Here is a 21,467-nt window from a genome sequence, read left to right as displayed (position 1 = left end):
CCACACACACAAACACACACTGACAAAGCACGTGTGCTACGCGAATAGAGACAGGCTGCTAATCCAATGTGACCATATGGGATCAGTTTTTTCTTTTTCTCCCCTGTCCGTTTTTCTGTGTGTGTCAGTGCTTCAATTTCTCCTCCTCTTGTTCTGTTTCTCGTCTTTGTTGCTGCGGTCTCAGCTTCTCCCCGAGCTCAGCAATAACGCGCGTATCAATGTGTGTGCAAAGAAGCAAAAGGGGGGGGGGGTAAAGAGGGATCTGGTGAAGGACGGGAAATGAAGACAGATGGAATCAGGGAGAGACAGAGGTGTGAGAGAGAAAGGAGGGATTTAAATTAAATGTGATGTTTTAAAAATGTAGAGCGAGGGATGGGTATGAAAAGCTCAGATGCAACTAACTATCTGGAGACTAAAGCAGCCAGTGTCCTTCATTCTCCCCCACTGTCTCTCTCTCTCCCTCTCTCTCCTTCTCTCTCCCTCTCTCTCTTGTCCTCTACATGCTATTTTTAGAAGTTGCTACATTGCAAATCAAAGCACTGAATCAAACCCTTTCAAAGAGAAGGATGTTAAGGGCCATGTCTTTCACACCTAATAAGATACACACACACACACACACACACACACACACACACACACACACAAAATAACACAGAGCTTCATAAACAAACAATTGGTGTTTTAAATCTCTTAGTGATTCTTTCTTTTTAAATTTTCCAAGATAGACATTATATGTCCATAATAAAATATGTTTGTCACACAAAACCCTGTCCGTTACAATGACCATGTGTTTGCATCCGACCTAAGGGGAGCCATGTAAGCTATACGTCAGGCCTTATCTAATCATGTGCTAATAAATAATGGGCTTTTCAAACAGCTATTTTAAACCTTGGTGAATAACACTGTGCAGACCGCTGTCTCCCTCACTGTCTCTGGCTGGAGGTGTTCTCTGGGACACATTTCCATGTGATGCATAAAGTAATGATTGACATCTAAAAAGTAGAATATCAACTTAAGGCCAACTACTGTTCAATGTTTGCCAATTTCGACTGCTTCCACAGTACTCAGTTGTCTTGGTAATTGGTGGCAAGATGTTTCGAAATTTCTCACAACTGTCATCAATCACTTCTACAAATCAACAATTTAAAGAAGGAAAGAAAAAGAAGCCCGGTTATTTGAAAATTAAACTATTATCCCAGCTCCATTGCATGCTCAGTGGAGCAGACGTCTTTTTTTTTGGAATAAAGAATGCGCATAATTAAATTTGACAGTGAATGGATTTCATGCTCGACTGTATCTTCTTAGGACTAAGTCTCCGAGGCTCTTATCTACACTAGCTGATGCATAATTGCCATTATGTAACACAGTTATGAATAGTTAAAGGTGAGCTAAAATAAAGCCAAACACCACTCCATCAAAGGGAAATCATTAATGTTTAAAGAGAGACAAGGGAATGAATCCTAAACTACAGGCCACAATGAATAACATCCATGAGCTGTGTGTGTGTGTGTGTGTGTGTGTGTGTGTGTGTTTGTTTGTGTAACTGACGGAGACACAAGGAGAGCAAAAGGAAACAGTCAGTGATAAAGATAGACAGAGAGAGACTGAAGGTGGAGGATTGCATCGTTGCACTTGATAATGCTGCAATAGAATTAGTAAAGGAAAAAAAAGAAGGTCTCTTAAAAACAAATGTGCATACACATCGGAGTAGTATTATATGGAGGACTCCAGAGTTCAATATTTCCAAGTAGTCTGCTAAAGAGCCTTTATTTTTGAAAACGATGGAAAGTGTAAGATGCTGACACTTTATCTGTCATATCTGTCCCTCACAAACAAAAAATAAGTAAAAGACTTCCTGAAAGACAACATGGAACACAGAGGCAAAAGGTATGGCGTAGAGTTCTTTTACATCAATGCTTTACTACTTTACTCCAAATCTATTGACACTTTCTTTGCTCAAGTCAAAGGTCACTTTCTTTGCTTCTGATACACTTTGGACAGATCTAAAACGACCATCTCTCTAACCAGCAGGCTACTCTGTTGACTAACATCTCATTAAATACCATTGCAAAGAACAAACATGCATAACTTTATAAGCTTGGTTCCTCATACCTCATTTGAAAGACAACACGTCCCAGAAATAGCATACAGGGTTCTGTTTATGTGTCGGGTGTGTGTGTGTGTGTGTGTGTGTGTGTGTGTGTGTGTGTGTGTGTGTGTGTGTGTGTGTGTGTGTGTGTGTGTGTGTGAGAGACAGGAAAATTGGAATTCATCCGTGACTAATTAAAGACAATGAAGGGGAAAGTGTGTGTCTGTTGCAGGGAAACAAAGAGAGCGAGAGTAATGTTAATCACGTGAATGAGTAGAAATTACCCGTATTTTACTTTATATATTGATACTTTACATTTACTATCTTGTTTTCCGACTGTGTGTTTAAACTGAGTGGTGACGTGTACGATGTAAATATTTGTGTATATATACTGTTTGTGAAGGAGCCTCTCTCTCACTACTCATTCTCCTGCGTCCCTGTCTTTCTCTTCAACTCTGAGCTCAGAAAACCTGCGCGTGTACACGTCACTGTCTCAGCATACTGTCCATCACTTATAATATGCTTCCTCTGCTATCCTGCCAAGTCCTGCTAAAACACATCCAACCCTGATCTCATTGGGATCCAGCACAAATTCCCTCTACATCGTCCAAATCAGACCCTTTCTCCCCCACTGTCAAACTCCTTATTACGGCCTTTGTCGTCTTTTGCTTTATCTATTTCCAGTCGATTTGTAGCTTATACTCTCTTACAAAACAGATGTGCAATTTTGGGCAATAACTATAAACACAAACCTTATAAGTTTCATACATGTTCAGACTAAATTGACCCACTTTTTTTAGAAGTGTATTTCAAAGTAGACATTAAGTGTACTTTATCCCACTGGACCTTTTTATGATTATGTGTCATTTTGTACTCGCAGTAAAGCAACTTTGCTTTTATCATAAGACGCTGCTTAGAAAAGTGGGACTTCTTTTTGCAATTTAATTTCTTCTGTGAGGTGAAAAAAGGTAATATCTCATTTTAAATCTACATCTTTATTCTCCCAGAGAACGCTTGACATACTGCTGCTAAATATCAATCACTAAATGGTGAATGGACTGCATTTATACAGCACCTTTCTAACTTACTGGCCAATGTGCTACATTTGCCTCTTATTGAACAATTCAGACACACATTCATGACATGCAGGCAGGAGAAACCTGGGATTGAACCGCCGACATTGTGTCACACACAGAAGGCGTCACTCAGACTGAAGAAGCAATCAAGGTACACGGTTGCTTCTGTTCTGAAGAGTTGACATGCAATGCTGGGAAATACAGTAGCATAGTGGTGGTGTAGGTGGCCCTTCAACAATTCTAAAGACAAAACAGGAAAAATGGGAATGAATAATTCAGTTTTCCGATAAATCCTGAACTGTGGAGTGGAGCAATCAGATTATTTTCTGTTAGTTATTTTGTGTTGCTGCTTAAGATTCAGTGTGCCCTCGTAGTGAGATATGCTGCTCAAAAAGATGCATATTCACCGGCACTTCCTATCTGTCCACAGCTTCATTTATCATTGATCGAGTTAGCTGGAGATGGAGGTACATAGTAGAATAGTAGGTAAGAGGAGAGGAGACCACCACCTTCTTTAAATGTATCAGATTGACAAGTCGAAAGAAAGAGTAAGACTTTGATGGAATGAGAAAGAGTCATTGTCCTACTGAGTCACTGCTCAGGCTGTGTAATAACCACTTCAGTGGCTAAAACAGATTCTTATAAATGTGAAACGAGACAGCCAGAGAGAGAACAAGACAGAACAAGCTGCATCCAAACCTCAACCGACACGCTTTCTTCATTAGCAGCAGCCATCTTTGTTTATTTGTTCACTCTTCGTGTGAGCCTCTGCTCTCATGTGGAAGATTTATGCACCTTTTACTGCAGATAGTTTGCTTTTCTCTTCAGACTCAGAGAAGGAGTGCCAGCATTGCTTATTGAATGCTAACTGTCTGTGTGATGAAGTGCGGCTGTCATTTAAAAAATGGCCAGACCTTCCTAACTTCCCATTTGAGGGTGTGTGTGTGTGTGTGTGTGTGTGTGTGTGTGTGTGTGTGTGTGTGTGTGTGTGTGTGTGTGTGTGTGTGTGTGTGTGTGTGTGCAGCTGAACAAATGTATTTTTCCAGCAGCTAAGTGGCTAATGCTGCCCAGACAAAAATGTACCGGAAGCTTTCCAAGGAAAGATCTCACTGAGCAATGTAGAATTGTAATATGTTCCCGAAATAAATTAAATTGAAAATAAAAACCTAAAATAAATGTAATGCAAAACAACTCTACTGAGAGTAAACAAGGCTATTAACATAGCTAGTAACATTTCCCGAGTGAAAAGGGATCATATCAAATTTTTTCCAAAGGGAAGCTTTCAAAGCGTTCAGGGACTTGGAGGAACTGGGGCAGCTGCTGACAACAACACTGTGACAGAGTGACCCCCATATGTTGGAAAAACATGAATGGACAAAATAGCATGAGAAGGTCGAATGGGTGTGATTGTGTGTTTACCCTTTGAAGGGGATTTTGCTCTCTCGGCACACTTGAACATAACTCTTGAGTAAAGTGCGTGCTTCAGCTAAGTTTGGATTTACTCGGCTTTGTGCGTGAAAGGACAAATGCCGTTTCATACACAAGGGAAATGTGTGATTCAATGGGTCATTTTGAAAAGCTCTTTTGCTGCAATTCTAACTCACTGGAAAGTGCATCAAAGATACACTAGACTGTTGACCCCAGCAGTAAAGAAACAACAAACTATTGATTGTGGATAGAGCTTGAATCATGGATCTATCAAGAGGATAGATTTGTTTTTTTTGTATGTATCTATCTAATGCAATTGTTCTCTGTGGCGGGATGTGACCCAAATGTGTCTACACATGTCTATCTAAAGGAATGTGTCCTCCTTTCTTTTGCCAATATGAAAATAACCAAAAATGACTTCCCAAGTGAAATACACAAGACATTTGGTTTTAAAGCCTCACATGCAACAAATAGAATACTACAAATTCAATTATCATCCTATCTTCCGTACTTGACGAAGCTGATTTTGATATAATTAAACACATCTGGAGTTGACTGAATACAAACTATTTGCCTCCAAGGTACTCTGGAGAAATGCAATCAAAAGTGAACTAATTTGTCTCGATGCAAAATGATTAAGCATGTATTCTCTTGCCTCCAGGACACCGTTTTTATTTCCATTTAATAAGAGATGACAGTAAAATATTTGAATAAGTGCATAAAGGGCAGGATACACACACACACACACACACACACACACATGCATGTATTATCTCACTGATTAACAATTTACGTGACGAACAACTCACGGGACAAAATGCCAACCGTTAAGGCCAAAACGCATGACACTGTCAGACGCGCATGTTTTGAGGTACACCACGCATTGTGTCTGAGCAGGCAGGCAGGCACGGTAGCTCCTATGACTCACTAGATGGTTTATTTTGCTATAAAAGAAAACAGCTTCAGCTTTAATAAGCATAGTTTGTTCCCAGTTACAAAAAGCCTTTACAAGTGGGCCAAGGAAATATCCTACAAGTACTATTGCATGACTTAAATACTAATTAAAATTGGAAAAGCAATCAATTGGTGCTGGTTTTTTTTTAACCATGTCTTTACTGATCGATATACCGGTTTGGTCAATAGAGTTTGGGTAAATGGCATTGACTTGTGTGACTTAGCACGCTTTCCAAAGTGTTTTGTTATTGAACGTATTGATCACTGCAGTGTGTGTATATGTGTTCATTCATTCTGAAGGATGCATCTGATTTATACTGATCGGGTGAGGAAACAGGTAAAGAAAGCTAAATGTACAAAGTAAATATTGTTGTTTTATCTGTAAAACAGTGTTTCAATATTTAAAATCCTTTGAATTTGTGGGCAAAGTTCACCCTAAAGTAGCCTAAAATATTGGCCAAGTTCTTGGACTTCTGGGTAATCAGGTCTCATCCTGAATCGGTTTGAATGAACCATATCGGCAAAAATACAGACACCCATTCACAAGAAAACACATGAATACAAACACATGCAGAGAGAGAATACTGTCGGATTGTCCCGCTCTCTTTCTCTCTTTCATGTGCTGATGAAATGAAGCCCTAATGTACAACAGGTGTGGCATCAACACACAAATCTATTTATCCCTTTTAATCACCTTTCGACTAAACTCAAATGAAGTGGGTTGGACTGCTTTGAAACTGATGACATGAATGGGCTGTCTGCTCTGTTCATCACAAATGAAAGAAGTAAGGAATAAAGAAAATAAAAAAAGCCAAGGGTCCAAGGTTGTGCCAGATTGGAACTCACTCTCACAGGTTTCACAAAAAACAAATATCCATTAGAGAACCTGACAGGAAAAAAATTATATTTTTTCCAGTAGATTTCCCCAGGTAATGCTTGAAATGACCAAATTGGGCCACAGTCATCTCATTGACAGCTCCCCTGCAGCCACCCTCTTAATCAGGGCACTCGATTGAGCCCACTGAGCACTTAAAGATCAGTTACAGTGCATCGTTAACGGCACCATACAATTCATAAGGCAAAGTTTAGTCAACATATATATATTGACGAAACTATATATAAAGAGAGCAGTAACAGAAACCTGTTTTCGCAAGCAAATATCCGTCTTTTGGCGTAACTGAAGAGTACCAAGCAGGGCTTAAATTGCACTGAGTTGACACTCTAATAATGCAGTGGGACTTTTCAAATTCAGCCAGATAAAAGGCAGCATTAAACTCGCCTAAAGAGATGTAGGAGCTAAGTGCACATCCATAACGATGGTTATGTGAGGTGCAGGAAAGTGTGTGGTGTTCACAGCGTATCTGTGATGGGGGCATGCACAAATATATGCATTCCCATGTGTCCATGTGATTACTGATTGATCTCCGGCCTCAAACGAAATTGCAAATGCTCCTAGATGTGGGTGTCCGTGTGGCATACCTGTTCAAAATGTGGATAGGCAGGCTCCCTCCTGTGAAGCTGGAGCTGCTTGTCAATGTTGTCCTTCAGGCACTGACACACACGGCGCTTCTGGTCCGCTGAATAGGCTTCGAGGCTGAGCAGGCAGTCACACTTCTAGAGAGGGAGTGGGGAGGGAGGGAGGGAGAGAAAGAGAGAGAGAGAGAGAGAGAGAGGGGTGGGAGAAAAGACAGCAGGCAATTAGGCATCTACTGTCAGAGGGGAGAAGAAGTGTCTCCTGATCTTTGGCTAGTGAAAGGGTTCAAGATGGGAAGAGCCCAAATTAATGGATTATAAAGCATGAATGCAGAAGAATAAATCAAACTCTTTAACCTTAATACTAGAGCTACCTGTGTGTGTGTGTGTGTGTGTGTGTGTGTGTGTGTGTGTGTGTGTGTGTGTGTGTGTGTGTGTGTGTGCCAGCACATTCATGTGTGTGTCTGCATGATTCATCTTCCGTTGTCACCTGAACTTTGTCTTCATGACACCACCGACTGTGAAGTGGTAAAAGCGCTGGCATTAGGGAAATTAGATAATGGTCTAGCACCCACTTCAGGCAGAATTTGATATGCTGACAAAACGATTACCTGACCAATGGCAAGATGGCCCTCCTAAAAGAGCACAAATCAATAAACCGCTGCTGGGAAATATATGAGAATAAATATTTAACAAGCAGCGGTTAAGTTAGAGTTGGCAGAGCTCGGTCAAATAGCTTTTCACTCTAAAAGGACATAAATATCCCTCTGCTGACTCTTCAGGACATCCTGAATCTGTGTTTGATCTCACTGATGTCCAGATTAAATCTCTATTAGTTTAATGGCCGCATTTGGTTTTTGGTCATGATCCCAGCAATGCACTTTTGATAAAAGACAGATCATATGAATCCATTTATACAATATACAAAAATCATTTATGTGGATTTTTGCTCTAAATCCTGATGTGGCTTCCGAGAAGACCTCTTAAAAAGTTAAAGAAGGCGGGTTAATGGGAGTATAATGTCGAGGATGTGAGCATGCCATGTTGTTTCAGTTAGTGTCATTTCAAGTCTGCAGTGGTTTCTGGGCTGCAGTGTGAAAAACACGTTATCGGTATCGCAGATAAGTTTGTCTCTTTCCAGTGATATCAATGTTTACACCTGTTGACCAACCTTTCACAACTGTCACACACCATATTTTTGGGCTTTGGTGGAAATACCAACTCACATAATTCAGTGCACGTAGCTGCAGCACATTTCTGACATGGCAATCCATAGCTATAGTATACATTTTAGGATTACCTAATTGCATTTTCTATCGAAACACAAAATCTATGGTTCTCAGGGTACCAACTAACAAATCCATACCACAGTCATTTGTGCATTCAAACACCTATAAACACTCGCATCACCTCCTCTGATCCGCTCTCTGGCATGTTCAGTTGAAGAATAGTTTTCATTATTCCGTGCTTTTCTGATTAAAGTAAAAAATTAAAGGAACCTTTTGTGCAGCAGCACATTTTGTTGTGCCATTTCTTTGCTTTCCGATTTGATTATTTCCATCTACCTTGCTTGCTCTGCTTTCGGCAGTGTCAGGGAAAAACATTTGTATCCTGACAATTTTGGGCTATAGATAGGATTTTTCCATTTTGTGCAATTCTTCCGAGAATGACTTGAGTCCTTGGGGCTTTCCTTGATGCTCACTGCCCTGGTCAGTGGTGAATCATGATGCTAGTTCATATGCCTGTTCCCTGGCTGCATGGACTATTGCATGCCATGCTGTGTTGCCGTCCCTCGGATGAGCTGTCGATTTCAATGCCACTCAATGTCCTGCTGAAGATGAGGATGCTGCTGTTGTAGGGTCTAGTGGCACAGAATGTTTAGTGGTTAAAGCCTTGTCAGTGTTAGTGATGCTAATGCAGGGTAAAGGGCATGTACAGCCTGCAATAATGGGAGCAGTGTTTTGCCCTGATGCAGTATAGAATGTACTAAGGTTGTATGTAAAAGCATTGACTAATATTTTGTTGTTCTTTTTTCTCTTTTTTTCTTGTATGTATACTGGAAAAAACAAAAATAAACTAAGAAAAAAAGAGACAAAGAGAAAAAAACAAGATAGGTTTTTGCAGGTTAGATCGCAAAAGCCTTTATGAAATTGAGCCTGACTCTTTTCAATTGTACCACGATGATGAAAATGGGGCTTTTTCAGAGCGGACATGAATCAATGTTAATGTTCCTTGATATCCATCATTTGGACTGTATCTGAGTCTATAAGGGCGCAGCAGAGGCCTTAATATTTGGAACAAATGCACACACATGTTTGAACACTTCAACGTAAACAAACTGCCCCCGAGCAAATGCTTATGATATTGCTGCCAGTGAAAATCTCATAATTCTTATATATATATATATATATATATATATATATATATATATATATATATAATTTTCATTCACAGTTTTTCTTCTTTACCTAGCTATGGCATTAGCTAGCTGACAAGATGGCAATATTTGAATATCCTGGTTGCTTGGAGACAGCAAAGCAATATTAGGTATGCAGTCACCAAGCTGAGGTGTAGCAGTGTGCAATCTGAATTTGTACATAAAAAAAGAAGAGATGTGACACATGGTCACTCACAATACAAGCCAACGAACATTCAATCATGTGATGCTAATGACACCTGTTAATGCCAGAAATGTAACACACGTGCAACCCAACGCCTCCAAACAGACACGCACGCATGCATGCAAGCGCACACGAAGATCTGTAATTTGCATTTAGAATTTAGAATTAGAAAGTGATAATGTGATGTACTACATTCTGATTGAGATAAGATTTATGTTTCTCTGTCTTCCATATCCTTTGAGCCTCAGTTAATACAATAATTATTTTTGGATGAGTAATACTGTAAGAATATTGTAAACGCTCGTGCTTTCCAGAAAACTATGTCTCATATGGACAGGTTTTTCTAGGCATCTCCCCACTGTCCCACATTACAGAAAACACATCTGTGATGGAGCAGTTCAGGTTCCCAGAGGCACACACACACACACACACACACACACACACACACACACACACACACACACACACACACACACACACACACACACACACACACACACACACACACACACACAAAACGTTTACTCAGTCTAGGTGTGTAAATATGAGGCACACAATACATACTATACTGTTGCACAAACTACACTTCATACAGTCTTGGATGAGAGGGGAAATAACAAATGATGACAGTTGTAGAAAAACATAGAGGCCACTCTTACTGTCATATTCTAAGTAATACAGCATACATAATTTCTTTTAAATTAATTATGCTTTGCTTGGAGACTTCTAATGATGATGTATTTGTCTCTGGCTTTCAATTCCAACAATCAATTTCTCTCTCTCTCTCTCTTTCTCTCTCTCTCTTTCTCTTTCTCTTTCGTTTACCATTATTACACATTGTTGTGCTGTGCTGCTCAACTCTGCGTTGTTACATCTCTCTGGGATAGTTATCCTGACAGTGACTTGTGCATCATCGCATTACATCAGTAAATATAATCAGTCTTGCCAGCAAATGAGTAAACTGTTGACAGCTGGTTTACAGACCACATGTTTTAGGCAGGAGTCGTCTGGAGCCAGCTGGAGCTCTCTATACTGTAATGCTGCAGGAACAGCTGTCTCGTAGTTTTAAGCAGTACTATTTCACTATTGTGATACATTCAGAAATGTTGTTTTTCTTTCAGGGGGGAAGAAAAATCCCAGTTACTTTAAAATCACAATTAATTGTAATAAATTGCATCATATTCCTTTGGGCCCAAAATCGCCTTTGAAAGGAATTCGATGGAATGCCCCCTGACTCTGTAGGAACAATTATTTGGGGATTTTCATGTTAAAGTCACATTATGTCTTGGCATTAAACAGCATCCAGTCAGTAACAGGCTGCAGACCTAGAAACCATAAGTTACCTTTGTCCAATACAAATTGTCATTTTTCCGCTTCGGCAGCCAAGTCAGGTCCTAAATAAAGCCCCTATTATTGGAATAATAGACTGACTACTTATCTTATTCATAAAATGATTGAACAAAGAACAGTGTTAGCTAAACTAGCTAATGGTGCCCTTATTCTAGCTCCTACCTTAGTTCATCCCTGTTTATAAATCCACCCACCCAAGAGATAAACATGAGAGCTAATGAAACAAAATTCAATGAATGGCCACTGGCCTGCCATGGAGTGGCTAAAAATACAGGCCGCATTTCCCCTTAATCAGATTGATTAAAGTGCTCCCTGGTTGAAGCCCTACCCCTGAGCCATCTGGCAGATGAGCTTTCAGTGTGTCATTGGTCTGCTGTCAACACAGCTCACCTAAGCTGCCTCAGCACAGGTTAGCATGGTTTCAGTGACAGCTGATGTACCTAATGCTATTAAATGGACATGCAGGTATCATATTTTTACACTGCCTGGTATTAATGACTCAATTATAGTGTGTTTCTCTCATGTGGAAGAGATCACATATATATTATGAATGTTTATAGTTTTGACGCTACGGGAAATACACTTATTTGTTTTCATACGGAGGGTCAGACAAGTAGACAGATAATACTATCATATCTTTAAGCTAAATAGGAAGCAGTTACCAGCTGATTAGTTGAACTTAACTTAAAGCCTTGAAGCAGTTACACACCACAGTATTTCTTGGAGTGAGTGGGGACTTCCTAGTGATCATCATGATGCTACCAGTCGATCAGCGGAGGCTCAAGAAAGAGAGCATTCCAGTGCATAACCTAACACAGCTTCACTTTGTCCTTTGCATGCCCTGGACTAAAAAAGCAAGATGTAACATGTTATTCAAAACTGCTTCAAAGGTGCATGTTTTTTTAACAGTGGACTCTATGCTAAGCTAAAATAAGCTAATCAGGTGCTGGCTGTAGCTTCATATTTAGCCCAAGGAGAGTGGTATCAATATTTTCATCTAACTCTTAGCAAGAAAGTGACTACACATATTTTTTGAATTATCGATAACCCGATAAGATTTTTCAGTTCATCATAATTTGCTTGGAATGCTTTCACTTGCACAACTGATGAAAACAAAGTGCTAGTAGAGCCCATGGGCTACAAGCCCCTCCCACCAGCCCAGTTTACCCTCCTGCCCCAGATCATCCAAGAAGCCCTTATCCAAAGTCTCAGCTTCAGATTATCTCTTTTAGTCATAGCCCATACTTATGTTGAACATGGTATCGTGACTAATCACTCCATCCCGATTGAGTTAGTTTCAGATAAAACTACCAGCACGTCATCTTCCTATTATCTTACCTATTCATGTCCTTCTGTGTCCCTTCTCTGGGCGATAGGCTTTCACTTCTAAGCATCGAGGCTTTGTAACTGTAGTATGTTATAGTTTCATTCCAATTAATTAAGTGACATGTGAACAAGAGCTAATGATGCTTCAGTGTCTAGCTGACTTTGGGGACAATGGAGGCCACTCAACATATGTCATCTCCTATTTTTGAATTCCTTAAAAACTTAGATAGAATCAACATACATGGAATTTTACCTCTGTATTGAACCCATCCAAAGCCCTTTTTCAGGAGCAGTGGGCAACTGCAAATCCAGGGAGCAACTTAGGGTTTAGTGTGTGGGTTCAAGGACACAAGGACACGGTGGGTTCAAGGACACGTAAACATGCAGATAGTGGGAGCTTTTTTTTTTTCACTAACACCAACATGAGGTTGACATTTTTGTTTTATAGTGGAATGTCTTGACAACTATCCGCTCTGTTATGCCATGAAATTAGGTAACAATTTACATGGCGCCCAAATGTATCCTTATGGCTTTGGTGATCCCCTGACCTTTCCTGCAGTGGCACCAGCAGGTCAAAGTGGTCTCTTATGCAGTGAAATATCTCAAAACCTCAAAACAATTTAAGACAAGGTTCCCATTCATACATCTGACAACATCAGACGGTCTGTGGAGGTCAGGGTAATGCAGGTCAAGTCTGATACCCATGCATGACTGTCTCATGACTAAAAATGGGAGTTTATATAATCAAAAGGAAATAGCTGGTTTTGAGTGTGTTTCTTTACACTGGAGGCGGACACAATGAACAATTTAGTGCAAAACATGTAAAAAACAAACAAGGTTTAGGTTTTTCAAGGACTTCTTGTCCTTGAAATGCTGGGGAATTAGTTCTTATTATGTGGTCTCAGAAGTAACCCTTAATTAACTGTCAATACATTGCACCACACACAAACTATCGCATGATTTATGTTCCACAAAAAAAGAACGAATGGAATGTCTCTCAACTCAGTGGCTTTCCCACACTCTTTCATCTATTTCTAGTTTGTTTCTCCGGTTTCCAGCTCAGAGCTCTTCTGTGGTTCGGACAAAGCAGCCATGAAAAGAGCATGTAAACTGGAGTCCTTTGCCCGTGGTGCCTACTATAGCCACCGGGGAGGATGATAAGCACATGACAGGGCTAAGAGGAGGTCTTCTGAAGTCATGTACTGTTTCCAGCAAGTTTCCTCAGTCTGCTTTTTTTTAGTCTTCGCATTTTTTATTTTTTATTTTTTGTCATGACCTCCACGATCACTGAGTTTATCAATCCTTTTGGCTTTTTTGTTTAGGGATGCGGTCAATACTGATACCTGAGTTTAGGGTATCTGCCTATACTGAGTACCGATGTGATCTAAGTATTCAGGTCCATGCACATAGTTTATTCACAACATTACATTTTTGTCTTTGACTTTCAGCTGGGGATATACAGTATGTATCAGCAGTCATCATATAAATGCAATGGTTGCATATCTGCTATGATTGAACCTTTTATTGTTAAACATTGTTCAATACTGTTTGTAAATACACACCTGTAACAATTTAAAATCAATTATTCATTTGGAAATGATTTAGGCACACTTACCCATGAAAGTACTTGAATAATTTAGATGCTGGTTACCATTTGCCCTGCACTTGATGGAATAGGGAGGTAATCCACAGTTTAGTGCAGCTCAGGAGAATTATTTAATCGCTGAATCTTTTGCTGCTCGCTAAGTTGTTGGCGGTCGTAGATCTTAATGCAATCATCTTGCGAAGATTGGGGTCTTTAAGTGATGATATGCAGACGTATAGCCACTGTCACTGCAGTCCTGCCAATCTGTGCTGGCATATCAAATCAGACAAAAAGCTAAGTACACTTTAAATTCCGGGCCAACTGGAATGAAGAGGGTCCATCTCGGTTCAATCAGACCCCCGACTGGCGGCTCCTGACATGACTATGTTATGGATGGCCACCATAAAGTAAGTATTATGCTGACAAAAGCCCCTGGGTGCTCATCATTCACACCCTGCCTTCAGACTGCAAGTGACAAAGTGTATGTCATGCAGTCAATAATGTGCCTGAAAGCAACTTCACACAGAGATGCACAAAAAGGTATTTAACAAACACCTACAGTATATATGTAAATTCTTATAGATATGTTGAAGATGCTCGTCCCAGGAAAAAAAACATCAACAGGGAGTCTTCACTTAAAAGTAATCAAATCAAAATTGCTCAATTATTTACTGCGTCCACATACGTCACCTGGACGTCGGCCTATGCAACCGAGAGCTCTGTGACCTTTCATTCCACGGCCTTCTTGAAATAAACAACCCTTTGTACCACTGAGCTCGGTTGGCCTGATCACACAGCTCCCTCGCTGCTCCACGGCTGACACGCAGGCCGCCACGCTGTGATTTCACCTAGTTTGGCAGCATCGCTCTGCGAAACAATAACTGCAAACCCCATATTAAATATTATTTGCGGGCATGGTTCAGGAGTGAAATTGTTTGTCACAACTGACCATAAATAATAATGAAAATGTATGCAAACTACGTTCAAATGAGGGAAGTAGTTTAAGTCATTGTTATCGCTGTGCTTTAGTGAGTGGTGATTATTCATGATCTTTTGATAATTACAGATCTTTTGATAATTACTGATGGCTGATAACTGCATTGTGCCTAATAGCTATAGTGACAATTCAGGGGAATTGTTGTGAATGAGTGAAAAGGCAATTAGTAGAATTCTCAGCTTTTACTGGAAACTTTACACACAAAGCAAATATAATCAGAACCACGTGAATACAGCAAGTTTAAAGTCTAAAGTATAACATACGATACAAGGTCATCATGGTCCCCTCAATGACACTGTATTCATTCATTAAGTTTGACATACAAGCGAATTGTACATGCAAATCATTTTGTATATAACTCACTCAAGAAAGTGAGTCAGAGACAGTAACGACCATAAGTCATCTCCTTCTTAATAACACTTTTCCTATTCTTGCAATTTTTTTTCGATCGAGCTACAAAAAAATGCTCTTATCGAGTCATGCAGCTACACAGTGAGAACAATACAAATCTCCTTCTCTTAACCGGTGAATGCCTCGTGAGCCGAACCATCAATCAAGCAGGACTTACATCTTCGCAGTCAGACAGCAGACGCTTCTGAAGAGAGTTTGCCTCCCTAATGAACCTTTTCTTAGGCCCGACCCGGTCCGCCAAGTTGCCCATGATGACTCTGTGATGACCTTGATGCCCTCCGCCGTGCAATAATCTCACACAGTGTCTCTCTCCTTGCTGTCTGGGTTTTCCGTTTACCTACACAGCGCTTTCTTGCTTCCTCTCTCCCTGCGTCACTGACACACTTACACACACGCACACCCACGACTTTCAAGAAACATAAATGCACCCCCCGAACACACTTACACACACACGCACACACACACACTCATGTGTAAATCTGGGTTAGATCAGTTCCGTTTTGAGCAAGTGCTAAAATAGGATGACCTCCAGTGATGGAGGAGAAGGGCAAGAGGAGACAAAAGGAGGGGAGAGGACTGTGACAGCTTTCCAACTTGAGGAGAAACAAGGAGAGATTGTTCTTACCCCAATCTATGCTCATATCTTTTAAGTAACTTGTGAAAAATGTCCTGAGCAAAGAAACACTTTCCAAGATGCACAGTAGACAGCAGAAGATCCTGAATAAACTGACATGATGAGACACGATGTAGGAGATACAATGTTGGCCTAAAATGAGAAGATCTAGAGGAGAGGTCTGTTGCATGATGAATAAGAGGTTGTTTTATTTGAGACAAGGCAGCAACATGTATGTATTAAGAGTAATGGGGATAGAAGTGTTCCACCGACATGCAATGTTGAACAAAAAATGTGCAGCGAGCTATACGTCTACTAAATCTGTGTGTGTGTGTGTTTGTGTGTGTGTGTGCGTGTGTGTGTGTGTGTGTGACCTTTGCACAGACTGGCCAGAAAGAGCAATTCAATTAGCCCATCACGTAATACACATTTCTGTAAACACACACACACACACACACACACACACACACACACACACACATTAGCGGAGAGGGTCGGGATCACTCAAACACTTAAAACACGCCCGCATCTTGACTGCTCTTTTCCTCTCCACTCCTCTTTCATCCCTCTCTCCGTCCACACAACAGCGTGTCCGACCAGAAGGGCAACCACTCTGTATAGACTCTGTTATCACTTAAAGATGAATGAGCACTGCAGCAGTTTGGCAGCTGCTCACGCTAACTTTGAGTAAACCTGAATTACAGAGAGAAGAGAAGCATCTCTTACAGTACCAGTGAGATTTAAGAGCTATACGGGCGAGCTGCATGCAGCGTTTCACTGTGGCTGCCGGTTGCTCCCCGAGGTATGAAATGAACTGATGACAGGTGTATCAAATATAATAGATGACTGCACATTCTGTGTATGTGTGTAACAAACACTCACACACTCTATTTTCTGCTATTCTGTCTATCTTGTCTGTTCTCTACAGTATATGCTGCACGAGTTTGGTATTTCGGGAGCGTCCTTGCGAGGCTGCCACAGCTGACTTGTTTTCTGCTACAGAACCAATAGGTTTTGTCAAGCCTAAGGTGTCACACTGTCACTGGTCCCTCCTGCTATGAGTGTGATCTGCCAATGAGAGAATTATTGGGTCATATACTGTGTGGCATGCATGTGACATCTGTCAAGCTGCAAGACACAAAGAGCTTCCAAGACCAAACAAAAATAATAATCATACAACTTGAACAATTCTGTACGAAAACGTACAACATTAAGAAATATGATAATATATAAAAGCTGCTGCACTGAAGACAACTCAACTCGAGCTGATACGACCTTTCTAGCAGACCCTTTCTTGTGTCAGATAAAATCCCATATCTGCTTTAACTCACTCAAACTGTCCCTCTCTCTCTCATTTGCTGTCTTGCGTAAGAGTTTCTATTTATATATGCTGTCTAATTGGATAGATTGAATAATATTGGAGCCTTTTCCTTCCTCTTTTCCAGCCTGACAGGACAGATAGCAGGCCCCTCTCATTCTGTCTGGAATTTCTAAATAAAAGACCCTTTAAAAGATTCATAAGCTGCTAATGAGGTTATGAAGCACATTTCAAAGCAAAAAGTGTGACAGTGTGTGTGTGTGTGTGTGTGTGTGTGTGTGTGTGTGTGTGTGTGTGTGTGTGTGTGTGTGTGTGTGTGTGCGCGTGCGTGTGTGCAGCAGGAGGGTTGAGGTTTTATATTTGCTCAGTGAAAAGATTTTCCTTATGAGCAGACTTTTACAGTCGCAACAAATTGCAGACGGGTCACAGTGGCCGGATGGATAAAAAAAGAGCCCCTTCAGCGATCCAGATATTTACTCTTCAGTTACAGTGATGTGTGTGTTTAAAAGCTCCAATTTCATTAAATGTTTTCCAATAGACTAGAATTGGATGAGCCAAGTTGCACAGGTTCACAAGATGTATTAATGGAATATGTGTAATTTGATTTTGCCGTACAGTTCATGGTTATAGCTTTCATTGTCAAGTATCAAGGAGGCTATAGGCAGGACCCTGACGTGTGCTGATCAAATCCAAAGTATCGGTATTAATGGAAATCTGTACATTTCTAATGGAGCAGTATCAGCTCAAATGAAGCTGATCAAAATCAGATTTTTCCTTTACTCTAATGTGTATTGTCCACCTCCGCTTGCTAATGTTTCAATGCACTGCTCCATAATGATCCACACTGCGAGCATTTCACTCTGTCTCAGGGTGAAAATTTGTGAGAAATTACTTGATTGCTTCCCGGCAACTTTGGACAAAATAAATTATTAAACATTTTTATTGGACATATGGGCTTGTGTAACCCTCAGAGTGTTCAGCTTAACTGCCTTTCCGTCGATACCTCGTATTTCAACATCCTACCCTTAACTCTACTCTGGTTGGCTTCTGGATCTGATGTATAAAAGCAAAAAATGTATAGCAAGAATCCTTAGAAAAATAGGGTGTAAAAGAAAGTTGCATTTGGCAAGGGACTCAAATGGATTTAGATTCTATGAGTGGGTTCAATACTGAACGATAAACTTGATAAAATGGTACTGAACACCAACCCTACCCTTCGGCATTGTGCCACCCAGCTACCTGTTAATGTTAGTACAATATCTGCATAGCTAATATTTCAGCCTGCTAATGTTAGGAACTTTGCAGCACACCTTTATGCTCTGCCAGAGGACATCTTTCACATGAGAATAAATCTGTTGAAAGGTCTCCTGACACAGATTATAATGTACATCTTCTGCACATTAAACAAATAAAGATTGGGAGGAGATGTAAGAAGGTGGAAGAAAGCGATGAGTAGAAGTGATGATGAAAACATAATGTATGGCAACATTAAAAGCGTGATGAAAGCTGCAATTTAATTTCCTCTCTGCACACTTCTTCAGTTACCAAACGCGATCAAATGGGCTTGGAGAGCAGCAGTAGAAAGGGAGGGGCATCTGAAGAGATGGGAGGAGGACGGACTACCATCACTTGCTAAACATACTCAATACTCAAGGATAAAAGAAAACTTCAAGACTGGAAAACAGCCAAACTGTCTATAAACTATCAAATCATATCTGAGTATCTGTCAGATAACACACCCTCCTGCTCTGGCAGACTAATATTCTGAAAAACTAACATCTTAACACTGTATTGGGCTGATTAGATAACTACTTAAGTAGAGAGACATCCACCTAGTTGTAATTTAAAGGCTGAAAAAAATAAATACAGAATTTTGCTACTCAAAGAATCCGCAGTTATTAATGAAGTTATTCATATTCACATCACGAATCAAGTGGTTCTGACATCTGTACGGCAAAAATATAATACTTTCTTTTTGCTGTATGTGAACTTGCCTTTTGCTAAGAACATGTTTAATACCACTATAGATAGTTTTAATAAAGCTGTAACAATATAATGGTTAGCCTTTAAAGTGCAATTTCAGTCAGCCAGTGATGAATAACTGGTAAAAACAGCAATTAAATAGTAATTTTATTGCCTAATCCCATTCATCTTGAAATGACAGCCAGAGAGGTGTGACAGCCAATGGAAGAAAGGATGATTATTAATACTAATATTCTTGGGCTACACAGTTTAGGGGGAAATTCTATTCCACAGCCTTATTTACACTGAGGATTATTTTATATCTGAATGTATTTTCAAAATAAGATTAAAAAATGTTTACTGAATGTGTTTCAATGCTTCTCTGTTGCGATTTTCATACAAAAATATGATAAACAAAAACATGTGTGTGACAGAGTCGGATCTGAGAAAGTCCCACAGAGAAAAGACATTTTCATTACAGCTTTCAGCTAATCCTCGTGTTTCCCCTTTAATGTGATTTTCCACTAGAGTCGATTGCCCTTCCGGCTCACAAGCAAAATAGACCCTCTTTTTCTTTCAAACACACACAAGCCTTTCTCTTACCTCGGTCATGTGGATAAGGTAGAATCTCAGTTCTTCAGCATAATCTGTAAACAACAAAACAAAGGCTTAATTTAGCTAACTTCCCAACTGTATTTCATCTGTTTCATTTTCCCTCACTTTCTACTTGTTCACAAAGCAACATCTTTGATTTCCGATTATAATTTTGCCAAAAAGCTATTATTGATGGAAGGCTTTAGATTTAGGTCAGCCTTATAGGCATCCACTTATAATTCACTGAAGTAGTGTTCTGTGAGACAAGCCTGTGGGTAGGAAGTCAAGATAAATGGTTTTAATCGAGTGATCCCCTTCTCCCTCCAAGACACACACACACACACACACCCACACAATCATACAACAATATGTTGTGGTGATGTTAACTATTTCATTTTAAGTAAGTGTACACACGAGCTAACATTCTGACTGACACTGAATATCACACTGAAGAGTGACTTGGCCCATGGGTGAGATTCAAAATGATTAAATATCTCTTAGAAGACAAGGATCATCCATTCAAACCGACATGCCTCCTTTTCCCCGAGCCTTCCTTCTATCTTACATCGATATAAAAGACTATCTACCTCTCTCTACACGTCCCACCCCTCCCATTAAGAAGCTGATTTAGAAAAGGAGTTCCCTGGGCCTTTAATAATACTCATCAATATATCATTTGTAATTGAATTCTCTACCCTGAAGGTCGGACAGGGAAAAGCACAATGACCATTCAATCATAATGTGTTCGTTGATGTATAGTAGGGTGTCGTACATTTTCATACAAGTGCAAGAAAGAGCAAGGTACCAACTAAATGTAATCCTCCTGGTAGGTGCATCAGAAGAGATTAAAAACGGTCGAATAGCTTCTGAAGTAACCCGACTCGAACAACAAAACTAATCTACTTTGTACAAAATACATTTTCATAAATTATTATTCAAAGCTAGGTATCTTTTATGTGTTTACCATGTCGCACACATGCGCACGCTTAAGACCCTGTGCCTCTTAAGAAGCTCTATGTTTATCATGCTTCCTCTGGTCTGAAGCCTCGAGCAAACAGCAGCCTCCACAGGCAGCTCTGGTTTCTGATGCACTTATTTTGTTTATCAACGTCTCCATAAGGCAGCATAACAGAAAGTATTTGTTATAATCGACAGCAGAGGTCACTGTTGGATATCTTTCTGTCCAGAAAATCCAGAGGAGTGCTCTCATACAGCATAGTGCTGTATGAGCTTGTGTTTTTAGTTTGAATTAAAGAATGGTACTATTATCTACCGTTTCCATATTTTCAAAAAGACACATGTACATATTTGTTCTAAAAAAAGCTGTGGTCTCAAATGTAAGTATTGTCTGATAGCCTTGGCCTATGATGTGTCAAAGGTGAAGTCATTACAGTAAACCCTCGTCATTCAGACTCACTTCCTGTTATGGACAACACCAAAAAAGTACTGTAGTTAATTGGTTGAGCTCTCCCACATTTTGCATCACAGTTTTAACTTTCCTGTGACTGTGGTGCAGCAGCTGTCAGAAGGCTTAATAAGGTAATAGCGGTGTCCTGGTGGAAGACGTCTTCTTACTCAGTTTAGTACGACAGATGTTTGGCTTGTCACATGGCTATTCTTGTTTTATGTGTGTGTGTCAATACTACTCTCAATGTTTCCCACGCTCCTCA

At 40.1% G+C, this 21,467-nt stretch overlaps 1 protein-coding gene across 4 annotated transcripts in view; it reads right to left on the bottom strand.

Moving 5' to 3' along the window:
• The window catches only part of rgs3a (regulator of G protein signaling 3a), a gene marked incomplete at its 5' end in the record, with an annotated part of 114,304 nt that overhangs the window by 43,114 nt on the left and 49,723 nt on the right, over positions 1 to 21,467 (bottom strand). For all 4 annotated transcript variants that reach the window (XM_079235599.1, XM_079235600.1, XM_079235601.1 and 1 more), the window contains 2 exons: positions 7,027 to 7,161; positions 19,807 to 19,850. In XM_079235599.1, the coding sequence (XP_079091725.1) occupies positions 7,027 to 7,161; positions 19,807 to 19,850 (179 nt within the window). The remainder of the gene's footprint in view (positions 1 to 7,026; positions 7,162 to 19,806; positions 19,851 to 21,467) is intronic.

This window comes from Taurulus bubalis (assembly GCF_910589615.1).
Source record: "Taurulus bubalis genome assembly, chromosome: 19".
Classification (NCBI taxonomy): Eukaryota; Metazoa; Chordata; class Actinopteri; order Perciformes; family Cottidae; genus Taurulus; species Taurulus bubalis.
Note: the sequence above shows the minus strand (reverse complement) of the source record. Positions and strands in the feature narration are given on the sequence as shown.